This window comes from Podarcis tiliguerta (genome assembly GCF_965153285.1).
Source record: "Podarcis tiliguerta genome assembly, chromosome: 7".
Lineage (NCBI taxonomy): Eukaryota > Metazoa > Chordata > Lepidosauria > Squamata > Lacertidae > Podarcis > Podarcis tiliguerta.
The window spans coordinates 29,552,769-29,570,052 of NC_139540.1; the positions used below are offsets into that span (position 1 = coordinate 29,552,769).

At 41.9% G+C, this 17,284-nt stretch overlaps 1 protein-coding gene across 1 annotated transcript in view; it reads right to left on the reverse strand.

Annotated features, from left to right (window-relative positions):
- Window positions 1-219: 219 nt before the first annotated feature.
- The window catches only part of STMN2 (stathmin 2), a 31,445-nt gene continuing 14,380 nt past the window's right edge, over window positions 220-17,284 (reverse strand). The window contains exons 2-5 of the mRNA XM_083449882.1: window positions 9,072-9,167; window positions 8,671-8,843; window positions 3,625-3,816; window positions 220-1,782 (exon numbers count right to left, since the gene is read on the reverse strand). Coding sequence (XP_083306008.1) covers window positions 1,723-1,782; window positions 3,625-3,816; window positions 8,671-8,843; window positions 9,072-9,167 — 521 coding nt within the window. The 3' untranslated portion in view covers window positions 220-1,722. The remainder of the gene's footprint in view (window positions 1,783-3,624; window positions 3,817-8,670; window positions 8,844-9,071; window positions 9,168-17,284) is intronic.

Genomic DNA, 17,284 nt, shown 5'->3' on the forward strand with positions numbered 1-17,284 from the left:
ATGCCCAGTATCATTTGGATGGGAGATGCCCGTTGGTTGGAAAATGCCACACAGAAACAATCACAACCAATGAACAAAGGCAAGTCAAAATGCTTGGGGATATGAAGTGAAACAAATGGACAAATGAAACATAAATTTCCCCATTCCACACACTTAGCTTATATGGACCGACACTTTTCACGCTAGGAGAAGGGAATGAGTGAGTCAACAGACCAGTCCTTTTTCAGTTCACAGAACCCCAATTCTTTATTAATCACAGCTTGCTCACAATGACATACAGGAAAAATAGCACAAATGAAGAGTAGACTATGCAGGCAGCAATTCCCAGGAGGGAGAGGGACAACTTCAAACTGGCAGCTCTATGGGGAAAGCAGGTGGGTGATGCCACACCTGGCTCAAGCATCCTGGCTCCTAGTCACTCCTGCTGCTTCAGCCCTTGTCATTCTTGGTATCTTTTTAAAACTAGGCAGGAGAGGAGAAGTCAGCAGGATTAAGCTTGTTGAGTCTGGATGAAAAATGTCCTACAGAGAATCTTGTACCGTAATGAAACAGATTAGATTAAGGCTTGGATCCTTCCCACAAAAGTGCACCTGGTTGCCCCACTGATTTTAGGAATGGTGGGCAGGACTGTGGCCTAAGATAAATAGAACAGGTCACAGCATCTACACTTAAAAGCTTCTCGACTCAAGTTAAATAATTTCTTCATTGGTGAAGAGGCAGATTTTGAGTTATTTTTAAATCCAGCTTCCCCCAAACCCATAAGCTTCTTTTGGCCAGATATATGATTGGTCATTCTCAGCTGCATGTAATGCCTATTTTTTAAAAAGTCAAAACTTGCTTCTGCTTGCCTCCTTGTCAATGACACTTGCCTTTGAAAAACAGAAGCATTTTTCTTCAAAAGGCAGAAGAAATTGTTCCTGTGAATACTAATTTGCAGCACAACGCTGTGGTTGTTTACTCAGAAGTAAGTCTCACTGTGTTCAGTGGCGCTTACTCCTTTGTAAGTGTGTTTATGCCTGCAGCCTTTTCTTACCTTCTCCAATGGGTGCTAAGTCCCATTGAATTTGATGGGGTCTGACTTCTGTGTAGAGATGTAACAAGAGATGTGTGGTGCACTGCAATTTTGTTGTTGTTTAGTGGAGCACTGAGGCTGTAATTAAAACGTGACTGCTTAATGATTCAGGGGGGTGTTTCAGGACTGCTCTGTCAAGTCCCAATGCCTGTAATTTGCTTATTGTTTTAAGGAAGTGTATTGATCGCAAACCTTTCTAGGTAATTAAGCAATGGCTAGACTCTAGCACCATAGACCTTCCACTGACTTAGATGTTCACTTATAATGCATGGAGGTTGCTGCAGGGAACTTCATAGGAACAGATCTAACAAATTCAACCAAATGGAAATAGACAACATCAAAAGCCTGTTACAGGACATGTAAAGATTATGAAATAACTTGCATAATGCAATACTTGTATTTTTTAACAAAAATGTAAGTATTTACAAAATAAGATCCAAGTTTTATTTTTAAACATCAAGCAAATCATTCTGCAAAAACTGCATTGTTTTATTTTTTTGTTTTGTTTTCTATTGAGTTCTTGATTCTTCTTCTTCTTTTTTTAAACCGTGTCATACATTTCCCATACTAATATCTCATGATCTGTAATAATATAGGCAGGGGAGTTGGAGGAGGGGTGGGGACTTATCCCACCCTCTCCACTGCTGGGCTCAGCCAGACAGTTCCACCTGGAGCTCCTTGTTTCTGCGGACCTCTGCAGCATGCCTCTCCTAAGAGGAAGAAAATAAAAACAAAAATAAAAACAGGAAACACTTAACCTCCACCTTCCTTCTCCAGAAAGAATTTTAGAAGACAACCATTATTTGGTTTCATGTACTGCAAAGTAAGCAAGGATATTAGAAGCATTTTAAACTAGGTAGAACAGGCAGGGAACCTGTGGTAGTCCTTCAGATGTTGTTCAAATCCATTTTCCATCAACCACAGCCAGCATTGGCAATGATCAGAGATAATGTGGAACTGTAGTCTGGAGGCCCGCTGGTTCCCCACCTCTGAGGCAGAATATAACCCATGCTCCTTGGCTAGGATAACTAATTGTCCTTTCCATTCCTCTTTGGATTAGAAGGAACTGGAGAATGGAGACAGAAAGAGGGTTTGGGCCACCCTTTAAGTGTGAAGCAGCTGTGCTTGGTAGGGAGCAGAGTCCTGTCCTCCAGGTTCAATGAAGTTCTGGAGTCATTAACATGGGTCAACATAAATGGTACTTAAGTGGGTATAAAAAAGGTAAAGGGACCCCTGATCATTAGGTCCAGTCGTGACCGACTCTGGGGTTGTAGCGCTCATCTCGCTTTACTGGCCGAGGGAGCTGGTGTACAGCTTCCAGATCATGTGGCCAGCATGACTAAGCCGCTTCTGGCGAACCAGAACAGTGCACGGAAACGCCATTTACCTTCCCGCCAGAGCGGTACCTATTCATCTACTTGCACTTTGACATGCTTTCGAACTGCTAAGGTTGGCAGGAGCAGGGACTGAGCAACGGGAGCTCACCCCATCACGGGGATTCGAACCGCCGACTACCAAATATGATGTCCAGTGTGTGGACAGGTAGTTGGTCTAGAGGAGCCTTCTCCATACTGATTCAGAGGTTGTTGGACTCCCATCCTCATTATTGGTCATGCTGCCTGGTGGGAGCTGGGTGCCCTGCATTAGAGTCAGGCTAGGCACACCTGAGAGGGTGGGAGGTAAGCAGACATGATTGTGCTTCCACACCACATGCCATCTTTGCACGCTTATTTTTGAATCCGTCTGAAAGTAAGTTATGACATCTCTGGGACATCAAAAGTCACCTTTAGGCTGAGGCAGGAAATCAGCTGAAAGCATGTTTGCTGCCTTTGGTCCCTTTCCTACACCTTCTGGGGAAAGGAGAGGGCATTTTGCCCATGCCTGCGCAGCTTTCTTTGGCTGTTTCTCTCTTTGCCTTTAGCACCTGGGCAGCCTTTACCAACCTGGTGCCCTCCAGGCTGCATTAAGACACACAGCATCTTGGTTTAGTTTTTCTAATTATAATACTCTGCACTTCTCTCCCATTTTCTGACGTTCCTTTTGCACTGCAGTACCTGATGCATTATGGAACTGTGGGTTTCTGAGTGATAAAACTGGCACGTTGTGCTAAATTTTATTCACACCAGTGGGTGTGGTTTGACAGGACAACAAATGCTACCCTGCTCTTTTTGCACATACATCTTCTATTCCTGCATGATTCCCCCATGAAAACAGCAGGAAAGAACCGTATGCTGGCATACTACCTCAAATTACATCACTTTACTCCCCTGATTTTCTGGGTTTAGGGGGCTGCAAATGGATTTTTCTGGAATCAAATAACATGGAAATCAGCACTAAGCATGCACTATATTCCCTTAGTTTTCCAGAAGTGCTTTTTACGTCATGTGAACATTCAAATACAATGCAGAAATGAATAGTTAGGGAAACACTGGGGAAATGGAGTAAACTGCCACATGAATTCAGTCCAGATGTTTTGGACTACAATGCCCATCATGCATATTGAAATACCGGTGACCACTTCCCCCCTCCTAAAATAATCTCAGCCTGGTTACCTTCTCCTGGAGGCGTTCAATAAGAGCAGCTAAGTTAGCTTCACGGTTTTCTTTGATCTGTTCCATTTTCAGTATCAGTTTTTCCTCTGCCATTTTGCTGAAGTTGTTGTTCTCCTCCAAAGCCTTCTGAAGGACTTCTCGTTCATGTTCTCTCTTTTCCGCCAGTTGTTTCAGCACCACAGCCTCCTGGGACTGTGAAAGGCAGGGGAAAGAAAGAGATCCAAGGGGATAGTCTGTTTGAAAAGCATTCAGCCAAGGTTGGAAGGATAATATGTGAACTTCAGTTTGTCTAAAGCAAGGATGGTGAAGCTGTGTGGCCTCCCAGACACTGTTGGACTCCAACTCCCATCAACCACAGCTGCCATGGATAATAAGGGATCATGGGAGTTGTAGTCCAATGGTGTGTGGTCAGAGGTCTCCCGCCTCTGGTCTGAAATGCCAATAAAAATATCTGATAATTTTTGAGAGCATCTGACAAACATGAATCCCTGAGCAGCACTCTTACTAACAGAACCTCCTCCAAATATTCTGCCATTCTATTTTTGTTGTTCAATGGGATTGTAGGCAAATTTTATGGGCTGCTTTAAAAACTACATTTTGATTGGGAGTTATGCTTCTGATGCACCAACTACCCCTTCATTCTGCAGTCTAGCACCACATCTTATATCGTTTCAGCGGGTTCACCTACCCTCTGGAGTACATTATTTTGGGAAAGGGCAATGGGAGCTGTCAGAAGGCAGAGAAATCAACAGAAATGGCTTCCTCTGGTGGGAGCCACTGCTAGATCACAGCCTGTGCATTTTGTATTTCACTCAAGTTATGTATATTTGTTTACTTGATTGCAAATTGTCTCAGAAGTTCACATTTCCTCCATATCCTACGGAATTCATGATTTCACCATGCCCCAAATGTTTTGTTGTTTAATCTGGCTTCAAACCCAAGGAGTTACCGAAAGTAATTATTCTTAACTAAAGAGCTGGAATGTGTTTATAACCCTTGGATACTTTAGCGGTAGCATACTGTCTTGATTACCGCCCACTAAAAGTTACAGAAACAGAGAGCTAGCTTTTGAGTTTTATAAGACTCTTCTTTCTGCTGCATGTTGTTAGGCAAAAAGCCAATGGCCATCCCTTCCCCACTGAAGTTAACTGTTGGCTTTCCTCCTTAATACAGGTATTATTACATCACTGTTTGGATTGTTTTGAACAGGTGGACAAAACTATCTGCATTTAAAAATCTCTCTTAGACACTTTCCATATTTAACTTTATTCATCTACATATTGATTAAATATTTAAAGGTAGCATACAGGGATGACCCAAATTCTCAAGGTTATTTTGTGTCCTGAAGCTGGCCTTTACTGTCAGCTGGGGGATGATTCACACAGCCTGTGAACTGGTGTCAGATGATGACATCTGCTTGAAATTGCACGTACATTGAATGGCTGTCTATATGTTACCCATTACATACAACAGGTATGGGGAACCTTTGGTTCCTCAGAAATCGCTGGACTACAATTCCCATCAGCCCTGATTATTGGCCACGTTTGCTAGGACTGATGGGAAGTGTAGTTCAGCAACATCTGGCGAGCCAAAGGTTCCTCACACCTGGTGTACACACCACTTCAGTTGTGTATTTACACACACACACACCATGCACCACCATTAACTACTCCAAATGTGAATTGGGCTCCAGTGATATAAGGCAGTGAGAAGTCCATGATTAAATCCCCTACAGTTTTTCAAAAGGAGAAAGATAATGGGAATATGGCACTGGAGGGAGAAGAGTTAACCCTTTCCCTCTTGCACTTATTACAATTCACATCCTCCCTAGAGCTGTTATTTGCCCTTCAGGGGAAGCATACAGTTACTCTATCTCCCCGCTCCATGATAATTGCATTTACTCTCACTTACCAGCTCCAGTTTTATATCTCCTGCTGTCTTGTCTAGTTTGCTCATTAAATATGGCAGGAAAACAATAAAATCCTGCACATGGTATGGGAAATGAATACAGCCAGCTCACCATGAGGAGAGAACTAATATGTTCCATCAGCTACTGCATGCCTAGTGGTTTTTAAGACTGGTGTGTGTGTGTGTGTGTGTTATCTTGCTTGTATTAATGATTTAATATGGGTTCCGACTGTGAGGGGCCAATTTCCACTTCAGAAGATCTCAGAAAGATCTGAGCTGCTCACATGACTGAGCTAATGCACCACACTGTTGAATTTACTAGTGGCTTGGGCGAGGCAGATCAACTGCAGAGTCAGGAATGAGCTCCTAAACTAGTCCCAAAGTATTCTTCCCCACAGTCAAAAAGAATCTGAGCATAGCTATGCATGTACCTATATAGTGGGGCAAGTTTGTATTCTCTATCTGAGATCAATAAATTCTAAGATTAAACACAAACTTTGAGAGAGCGGGTTATGGGCAAAGATGCTTGTTTTGCATTGAGAACTCTGAACCTACCAGAAGGAGATCATGAACAGTCTTCTAGTATATTTAAGTAAGAAGCAAAGGAGGAGGCATACACCTCCCCTTCCCACTGGCTTGTTTTAAAATAAAGGTTCAAAATAAAGGTTTATTTAGCTTCCGCATTCACAGACTAGAAAAGGAAATCGGATGGCATTGCCCTTCTGCTGTAACAGAGAAGAGTTTGCTGATGATTAGGTGGAAGCTTCTTTCGCATATAGTCATTATGGTGAGCGATATTAACAAGCAAAAGATGGCCACTGAGCAGCTGACAGCATGAATGCTTAAAAGGGTGAACATTATCCCCAATTCTATGGAATGTTAAACAGCAGGGGCTTCCCAATTACCTTTCACACAAATGCAAATCCATTAATAGGATCACATGTAATTTCTGCACCATAATCCAAAAGCTACTAAGAATATGAATCCCTTTGGAATATAATTTTCATATTAATGTTCTGGCTAAGGAAGATCCTACTGTACAACTCAATCTTAGCTGTTAAACCAGCTTCCAAGGTTTTAAAAGCAAAGTATTTTAAGTCCAGTGATTATAGAAACTTTCCCCAAATGTGATCCCCTCCAGATTTTTTGGACTATAACTCCCATCAGCCACAGCTATCCAATTTTTTTTTTAGGATACTCAGTTGGGGAAGGACTGGGCAATAGATGCTATGGCATGAATTCTGTCTTCCACTGATATTCAGATACATTTTTTTAGTGCATTGGGGAGCATATATTTGATGGATTTCATTTGTGGTTCTTGAAAATGAGAGGGGTGGATGTGAAATAATATAAATACTACTACAGGCACTGGTGCTAATAATGATACAGCCAACCACATAGCACCACCACAGCTTCTATTCAGGGTTTAGATGACAAGCTAAACTGTAGCTAATTATGACAGAGGTGGAAATGGCAGGGGAAATAAGCCATGGTTATCATGACATCTGAAATAGTTTATGGGTATCATGACAGGGAGTTCACACACTACATTAAACAAGAGAACAATATGTATACACAAAAAGTTGAGCTGTACACTTGTACAGTTATTCACTTGTATAGTTTGAGTGTGCAGTCTGTGTACACAACAGTGGAGCCGTCCAAATCAACAAGCGCATATTCTTCCAAACAACCATTTGTACTTGTGTGGAGACGGCTTGCACCTGTGCTCAGTGTAACCTGCTAGCAAGCCTGTAGTCTTCAGGTGTAAACTTGATACCAATTGTACACAGGTGAGTGCTATTGATCTGAGTGGGGAGGAATGTGAATGAGAAACTAGGTACAAGATTGGGATGTGTGAAAAAGCAAGTGATCTACTGATTTCTTGAACGTGTAGGGACTGATTTTTACCTTTTCTGAATTGTATTTCCTGTATACCACTTAGAGACTATTGCAGTTAGGCGACATTTAAATTGTTTAAAGCATAGTAGTAGCAGTAACAGCAATAGTACACACACATACACAATATTAGCTCTCCTATGTGTCTAACTTCATTTTGAAGTGTTGTTTCCCACTTCTGCCTTTGGGGGACAGTGTAAGAACTCAAAACAACTAGGAATCCCATGGGAGTCTTGGACACAAATAGATTTACCATATGTTTTCTGATGCTGTGGGCTCTGGTCTACAAAAAGCTTATGCCAAAATAAATCTGCTAGTCTTAAAAGTGTCACAAGACTGTTAAGAGAGCTTGTATCTTTGAAGAACATATCTTAACTAGGTTACAGAAATCCAGAGGGGTTTAAGATGCCTGGTTGCAGAAATGAATGTGCCATAGTAGAACTTAATGTTAGCATCAGCTTAGGCCCCTTTTCATGCTGCAACAACTGGAAATGTTCTCAGCAAGCAGTCATGCTAAATCAGATTATGGTCCATCTAGCTCAGTATTGCCTGGGATTTTAGGGTGGGGGGTCTTCTAGCCCAACCTGGAAGATGCTGGGTTTTGAACCTGGGATACTTTACATGCAAAGCATGTATCACTGAGCCATGTCCGCTCAGCACTGAAACAGTCATATGCTTGGTTATTCTTAAGTGACAGTTCCATCTGCTTTCAGACACAGACCATAGATTTCTGCAAACGAAGCAGCTCATTGATTCAATGTGGAGCACTGTGTGTTAAGGAAAGCAATGAAGAATTGCATCTTTCCTCACAGTTTCAATTCCCAGCATCTCCAGGTAGGGCCGAGGGAGACCCTTGCCAGAAACTCTGGAAAGCAACTTAGAATCAGCATAAATAGAACAATGTTCTGACTCAGTATAAGGCAGCTTCCTATTTGGAATGTACTAGAAGGAGAAGGAGAAGGAGAAGGAGGAGGAGGAGAAAGAGGAGGAGGAGGAGGAGGAGGAGGAGGAAGAGGAGGAGGAGGAGAAGAAGAAGAAGAAGAAGAAGAAGAAGAAGAAGAAGAAGAACAACAACAACAACAACAACAACAACAACAACATTTTTGCAATGTATAACTTGCAAGTGCTCCTTCACCATTTTTGGTGCCAATAATAACATGGATTGCAAGTAGATTAACTTGAATGGATCCCTTCTCCTCCTCCCAGTTACATGTTTTGACCATGAAGTAAGTGGCTAGATACCTTTCTCCTCTCCTCTGCAGCTTCCAGCTTTTTCTGGATCTCTCCAAGGGACAGATCTTTCTTCTTTGGAGAGGCTAAAGTCCGTGGTGCTTCTGAGACTGGAGAAGGCGGCTTCAGGATCAGCTCAAAAGCTTGGCCAGAGGCACGCTTGTTGATCTGTTTCACTTCCATGTCTGTAAAGGAAAAGTTAAAACATTTCAACCCAATATTGTGCTAGTATTGTGATAAAAGAGCAATGGCAACAGATAATGCAGATGGCTTCTTGGGCTGCCACAGACATTAGAATACACACACACACACACACACACACACACTATATAAGGGTGGGGTAGCACCCCTTATAAAAGGCAACCCAAGGAATCCTTTGCTAAACCAAAGAATATCCACTGAAAGTTACTTACCATCATATGTGTATATGTTCAGGTTTCGAGGTTCAGGGTAAAAACAGGAGCAGATCAAAGAAAGCATCGACAGCTCCTTCATCTTTTCCTTGTAGGCTGAAATGAAAGAGACTGTATTAATCTGTTTCACCTCTCCTGATTCCTGTCTTACAGAATGTTTAATTTAAATGGCAATTAGTGTTGCTGGTAGAGCTGCAAAATGAATTGCTCAACTAAAACTTTGTAAAAATATCTAAGAAGATGAAAGATTTCTCATAAATGGTGGCTTTTTAAAATAATTTCTTATGCATTGAAGAATCTTTGATCTTTCTCATACATACACACACACACACACTCATCATGCCGGTAGCAGTAAATATGACTAAGGCTGCAGTTTCTGCCTTTTTTCCTCACCCATCAGGGATCGTCTTTCACTTATGGGCAGTTAAAGACTGATAATTATTTCCAATGAGAAGTGAAAGAATAAAGTCTCTCCACCAAGGGCACTGAGGATTTAAGTCTTGCTTCAGCCTCTCCTTCCCCAAGGCTCTCACACAGGCCCAGAAACTGAGTTCTGCCCAACATGGGGGGGGGGAGGAACTGTTATGCGTGTGTGATGTCACACACATGATGCACAGTGTGCTGTCATGCAAATATGTGATGTGTGATGTGAGGACTAGTGAGACCTGCTGCTGCAATGAGGCCTGGTGAGGCCCACCACCATGAAGCACAGACCTTCAAGATGGGGGTGGGGGGGTGCTCAGCCCCAATAGACTTTGGGGGTGGGTGGTCTGAAGACACTTCAGCTGTATGGAGTTGGCATCTATGCACAGGTGTTTCTGGTGGCTCTTATTGGCCAGTTCTCTGCTGTGGAGAGGGGAGAAACATTGGAACATATAATGTATGCCAATCTGCATTTATGAAGCCAGGATCCAGCACCACAGTGCCAACTATTCAAGTACTGAGACCTCCCCTACAAGGTCCAGCTTATGTGAATGTGAAGAAAACTCACAAAGACAAGAGGTTACTTCTAGTCTTGAACTCTTTGTCTCATATATGTAGCAATGAACTGCATAACAATGCACTTCATTTAAATAATGCTGCATGAAACATACACCGTAGATCTAAATATAAATTTTAGCTAACAAGTGAGATTGTCTTGTTTGGTTTTGAATGTATTATTAGTATTATTTCATATGGTCTGGGGGCCAAATTGCATGTGTATAGTCTGGGTTTGTGTGATTCTTTTAAAAACTAAGTAGCAGCTGAATGGGATGTAAACAATCCCATCAGAGAAATCTCAGTAGGAGGTAACTTTGGAAGAATCTCACAGAAAAACTGTACTGTGGCTACATCTGCATGTTACAAGAAACTACGGTTTATTATGGCAGTGGTGACCCTTGATTCTGCATACCCCTTCCTTTTCTCTCCATTCAAATGGCACCTAGAAGCTCAGAGACCTTTGCTTCTAAACTGCAGCTAATATGAACTATGTTGAAACAAGCCAACTTTATAATCCATTGTTTGAAGTTGGCTTGTTTCACTCACTGCAGTCCAATCTTGCTCAACTCCCTTCCCAGCAGCTGCTATTTAAAATTTTAAAAAGAATCATGCAATGTCAAGCTACATATTTAACATAGTTTGGACTTGAAATTATAAAATAGAATTGAAATGAGGTTACAGATTAAATTTTTCCTACAGAGATGGATGTATGGACATACACTGCTATGCCTGCAGATGGCCCAGTAAAAATAAACACTGTGGATACCTGTGCACAAATTTTATCCTATCTATCTATCTATCTATCTATCTATCTATCATCTATCATCTATCTATCTATCTATCTATCATCTATCTATCTATCTATCTATCTATCTATCTATCTATCTATCTATCATCTCTATGGCCTGATCAACTTTAATGTAGGGAGGGAAGAAAAGCATAATTTGCTGTGGATTCCGTGATCATAAAAGCAGAGTGTGAAGGCCCCTCTATGCTTCATTGTTTTGCTTCAAAATACTGTACATTCTCTCTCCATTTTGTAAAAAACATCACCACTCAGAGCCACATGGGAGAGGTTCATTCAGAGCTTTAACTGGAACATGGGGAAGCTGTCTACTGAGAACCTGTGACTGCGCACTCACCAATTTCATTTTTAAGGGAATTTCTTCCTTGTAATTTTTAGCCAAGGCTTTCCATGCAGATTTCTTTAAAAGGAAAATGTCAAACAGCTGTCAGGCAAGGAGTAGGCAGCCTCCCAATCTTTCTGAGCTTCCTAGAAAGCCCAGGTGAGGACGTCATGGGGTTTTCAGGAAGCACAGACATCTAAGGAAGGGTACAAAGTGCAGACCACTGGAGGGATGATTTAGAGACAAAAGACAAAACACCTTTTGGCCGCCTTATTTATGTATTTTATTTAGACATCTGTACCACTTAATTCATAAAATATATCTAAGCAGCGTACAGAAAACAAAACAGTATGTTACAAAAATGCACAATAAAACCATTAATACAAATGATGAATGAATAAATATGGATATAAAAATCCTTATTCCGGCATGCCCAGCACCTCTCAGCCTCCCATCTCTCACCCAGGGCCCAAACAAACTCACAGATCACTCACAAAATCTCTCAAGCAAGAGGGTTCCTGGAACCTGCTGACACAGATACAGGCATAGCTGATTCCTTTGTGGTGAGTGGGCTCAAAGGGGAAACCATAATCTGGCTCAGTCCCACCTTGCTGTCTATTGCAGAGCCTTTTGCTGCTTAGGCAGGCTTTCAGGATGCATTTGAGTTCCTGACCCTGAATCCAATTTCATTTTCTGCTTTGGGAGAGACGCCACAAGAGGCAGAGGAAGGAGGTTCAAATTAGATGGAGCATGAAATGCAGGCCACGCGAGGGTCGTATTTCCTTTAGTGCATCATAACTGCATTTACATTGATCCCTCGGTCATTCCATTGGCAAAAGCAGTTTCTCGAATTCTGAAGGTTAAATGATTCAGATATGCCTTTTGGGTTTGTATTAAATGTGCTGCCGGCGTAAAGCCTGCATTTTTCTTTCAGTGTCAAACCGACACAGATTTGCTGGGCAGCTTTCTTAATTTGGTTTCCTTTGTGATTCGCAATGTGGAGTTTCACGCTTCTGATCAACCACAATGAATAAATGGTTATGGAAAAATTACATTAATAGAAATCCTAGAATTAGGCATTAGCCTCATATTTCCTCCCCTAGTTTTTAAAACATTGCCATATCTACTATTTGGTTAGATTGCTAAGACTGCTTTGACTGACAGTTAAAATACAACTACTGTAAAAAATTGTAATAGGCAATGGTCACAAAGGGAAGTGATGTTAAGCACTGTGTTTTTTCCCCTTTTGTTAACAGTCATTAACAATTGAGTTAACATGTATGTTATTTTATTTGTCTGCACCAGCAGTGGAAACCCTCCAGCCCTCCCACAACTGTCAATCATCCAGCATCACCTAATGTCACCTGCACTTAGAACATTAGGGAACATCCCACGGCTCATGCAGTGTGCTCCTGATTGCAGCTGGGGCTTGACAGTTCATTTAGCACCTTGAATCTGGATGAAATTGAGGTGCTGTTTGGTTTTGGTGCCTTTCCTCCACCCATGTCTCTGCTGCTTTTGGCAGGGGAATGGACTACCGTAACTTGGTGTATCAAACCTGTACTACTATATTCTTTTCTTCTTCTTCTGAGACTTGATTTCCTTCCAGTAGATGTCAGTAGACTTCCTGGTTGCTAGCGACCCTCCCACTTCTTTCAGAGACGTGATTTAAATTTTTCATTTCATTTCTTCTTTTATCGTTTTTCTCCCTTTGTCTTCAGCCCCGTGTATTTTAGCCACACCCACTTCTACCTTTGGTCCTGTCACTATGGGAATTGGACTCTTGGAGGGTTGGCCTTGTTCAAATCCAGCCCTTCAGTTCCCCACCTCTGATCGACACCGTGAAGTGGGCCACAATTCATCCAACAACCTAAGTAGGAAACTGGCCATGCATTTTTATACTAAGAAGTCAATTCCCATGGAGTTCAATGGGTCTTGCTTTCAGGAAAATGTTGCAGATTGCAGCCTTAGGCCTTTTGACACAACTTGCTCGTAGGTGCATAATAAGTTAATAGCAGAAGTGGGGTTTGAACCTTCATGTCACTGTGGTCTTCAGGGTCCCTTCCAACTCTTCTACGATTCTATGATCCAAAGGCAAGTCATTAACCTTGGGACCACATGTAATCTCAAAGAACGGTATGTGGAATTAGCACATATAGTATACTGTGGAGTAGAGGGCTACATGGAATAGCCATTTTTCTCAAGGTTAATTTTCTGCCATGTAGAAGAACGAAATCAGAGTACCGGAGACATGTGAGTGAGCATTTCCCAGTAATTCAGGGGTGGATATTTCACTTCAGTCACTACATGTCTCTCATACTTTTGACGACAGAAAGCAGGGATAAAGAAAAATGTAATGAGGACCCATCTGTACAATACATTTAAAGCAGTATCATAGTATTTTAAGAAGGGAAGAGGGATTAATTGTAAAACCACTCTGGGAGCTGTAGCTCTGTGAGGGAAATAGGGATCTCCTAACAGATCACTGCACTCTTAACAAACTACATTGCCTAGGATTTTTGGTGGGGAAGCCATGATTGTTTAAAGTGCTATGATACTGCTTTAAATGTAGGTTGGGCTTCAGAGCCAACGTGAGTGCTAAAAATCAACTGACTTTCACTATTATAGGTGGATTCACATAAATCTAAGGTGAATTATTCTGGCTCCCAGCAAATCTACATGCTGCAGACTGTTGTGGAAATGCAAAGCATTCTTATAGTATCCACTACATTAGGGAAAACCACTTGCAAAATATGTATATTAGTCAAAGCTGCATACAAAAAGGATTGATTTTTTTTTTTTAATGCTGATTGCTGCAGAAATGCGGAGAGCTGACTGGAAATAGGTAAAATATAAGGCCCCCTGGATGGTTAAGTCCAGTCAAAGGCGACTATGGGGCGCAGAGTTCATCTTGCTTTTCAGGCCGAGGGAGCTGGCATTTGAGAATATGAGAATCTGGGAGAACTGAAATTGATGCTACAGGTGTCATCTGTCATACCAGTCTTAAAGCCATCTAAGTTGGTTGTCATCAATCACTGCTTTCTGTGGGAGTGAGTTCCATGGTTTAACTATGCACTGTGTGAAGATGTACTGTCCTGAAGTCAACTAGTAGTCTATCATTTCCATTAAGTTGAAGCAAGGAGCGTGCCACAGCATATAAACTCTCTTTAGGCTCCTGCCGAGTTGTTGAGCAACATGCTAATCTGTACATATCTTTGCTGCAAGGTCGATCTGCCCAAACATTCTGACTGCTTGGTTACCTCCCAGCTAGCTGGACAACCTAAGCATAGCTATCATCAGGACTCCAAATACTCTTCATAGGCTAGGGGTGGGAAACTGGATCTAGCCAACAGGCTAGACTCTTAACCCCCCCACCTCACATGGGCCCAGTTTGACAGGTGAGTGGGGCTTCCCATCTGTCAGTGACTTGACATCACAGTGAAACCAGGTGACCAGTTTTCATTTGCCTGTGTGGTTTGAAATCAAATCGTGTGGGGAAGGGGAATGGTGCTTTGCAGGCACTGACAATCAGATGATTTGTGGTGCTTGCAAAGCCCCTTTTCAGCTGAGCCACATCTTTATACACCCCATGTCAAGTATGTGAGTGTGGCTTGGCCAAAATGGTCTTGCAGGCCAAATGGGGAGGCCTAGCTAGCCTAATTAGGTCTGTGGGCCAGACAGAGGATCATCACCACTGCCAGAAATTTATCCTTGCGCCATGGCTCTCTTGCACTGCTCAGCATGAATCTTCAAAACAGAAATTTGTATGTGTCCGTTGAGAAAACAATGACCTAAGAAGCCAAAGTGATCAGGTGGGTGCTTAACAATGAATAGTTAAGGGACTGGATTTATGATGCTTATAAGGTTGCAAAAAATAAGCACAGGTATATGGGCATTGTACTTCTTCTTTTGGATGCCTAAAAAACCACTGGATAGAGATCTGATTGATATGCCATTCTGTCATTTCCATGTTGACCCCTTGCCAAGCTGAATTATTTGTGCTGCACTTACAGGATTTGATCCTGAGGTATATATTAAGGTAATACTAATATTGCTTGCTTACCGATGCCAAAAGGTAATAATATCCCCGAAGGCTTGAAATTGCCATTTTACAGTATCTTCATTCCTGCAGTTCTGTTTGAACAAGCTACAGAGAATCCATTCCCAGTCTCATTATTGTTATGTTCGCTTCTCAAACATGAGTTAATGTGTCGGTTTTGCTGAGCGAATGCAAACACTAATGCAAAATGAAATTTTAATTGTGCCTTTTATTTTCCACCAGAGGAAAGCAAGGGCTCTTGCACTGGCTTTTGATGTGACTGAGAGTGGATGTGACTCTGCTGCCGAGCATTTGCATCCAGATAGATATCAATTTTAAAAAAGGGAGGGGGGATCAAATGTGTGCAAGCGTCCTTTAAACAATGAATTTACTTACATTTCAGTCAAGCCACCTAAAGAGCAAAAAAAGCTAAAACGACTGTAATTCTGAGCTGTCCTTGCCCCCGGGGGCACCAAAAGCCTGTTCAGGCATTCAATTCACTTATGCAATGAATATTGTATTTTTATAACCTGCCCTGGGACCTTATGGTGCAGGGCCGGCAAGGAATCCTGTTGGCAAATACATAATTATATTGTAAATTGCTTTACAATGATATTGCAAATTGCTTCAAGATGCCTCATGGGAAATGATTCACAAATAAAATATATAAATAAATCATGCATTTGGCAAGCCTTCTTGCTCCCTATGCTGGCAGATATAGCATGGTTCTTAAGTATCAGTTGCTGAAGATTGAAGGTGGGGAGGTGAGTGTTCTTGAGCTCAGGTTTTGCTTATGGGCTCTCCAATGGCATCTGGTTGGCCACTGTGAGAAGTGAGTGTTGAGCTAGATGGGTCCTTGGTCTGATCCAGCTGCAGGGTTTATCCTATGTCCTGTTCTCCAGCAGGCGACCTTCCCTTGAAGGTCATTCTTCTGAAATCAGGCGCCTCCTCTGCCTATGGAGTTATAGGTGTGACTTGGATTCATAGTGAGATTAAAACAGGATTCTATCTCATGCAGGGAATTTCCACAAGATAAAGAGCCTCCTCACTTTGGAAGAATGTCCTTCAATGCAGATGTGATGCAGCATAAGTGGGGCAGAGCTTGCAGGGCTGCCTCTCCCCTTCCTTGCATGGTTGTCCTTATGTGAGTGAAGTGAATGCTAGCAAAGGACTCAAGCTGCTTCTTAAATCAGCAAGGCAACTATGCAGCAATCAAGGATTGAAAAGCAGCAGAAATTTCAAAAGGTGGTCAACCTCTGATGGTGGGAATGAACAACAGGGGAAGGATACTGAGTTGATGGCCTTTATTTTCATAATCCCCTGAGGCATTCTGGTTGCAAATTTCTGGAAACCAGAATACTGGACTAGGCACTCTTCTTAGGCTATTTTGAGAATACTGGAAGCAAACTGTTGTTCATTATCCATTTCTAAATGTCAGGATGAAAGCTGTCCAATAGACTGGAGAAGATAGTTGATACTTGTAGTCCCAGACTTCAGGCAAGCTCTTTATGCAACATCCAAGTCTACAACAACACAAGGGATCACAGAGGAGCTTTGTTTGGTGGCTGCTCCACAAGTCTGGAAACTTGGTTACATTTGTCCAGTTACCCTGTCAGCCTAATCTACATCATAGAGTTGTTGTGATGATAGGTACCACCCTGTGCTAATTGGAAGAAGGATCCATAGTTCTCAAAGAACTTCATTCTTGTCAATGCCTTTTTTCACTCTCAGGTACCGACCGATACCTGAATTTCTTGAAGATACATGAGACAGAACTGTATGTAAAGCTGTTGGCTGCAGACTAGGCAAGTGATTTACATCTTATTAACACTAAGCATCTCATCTGTTATTTAAACAGAGAAGTACGGGTGCTGTTCTCCTAAGGCTATGATATGTTAACTGTAGCCTGTGGTAGGCTGACTTCAAATGTGTGCTACATTTTAATCAGAAATTGGTAAGTACTGTACATAGAATCGTAGAACATATACAATTACAAAACAACTGCAAGTGAATCAATTAGAAGCAAACAAATGCAATACATGAAAGCAACCGTTTGCTGAGACCCT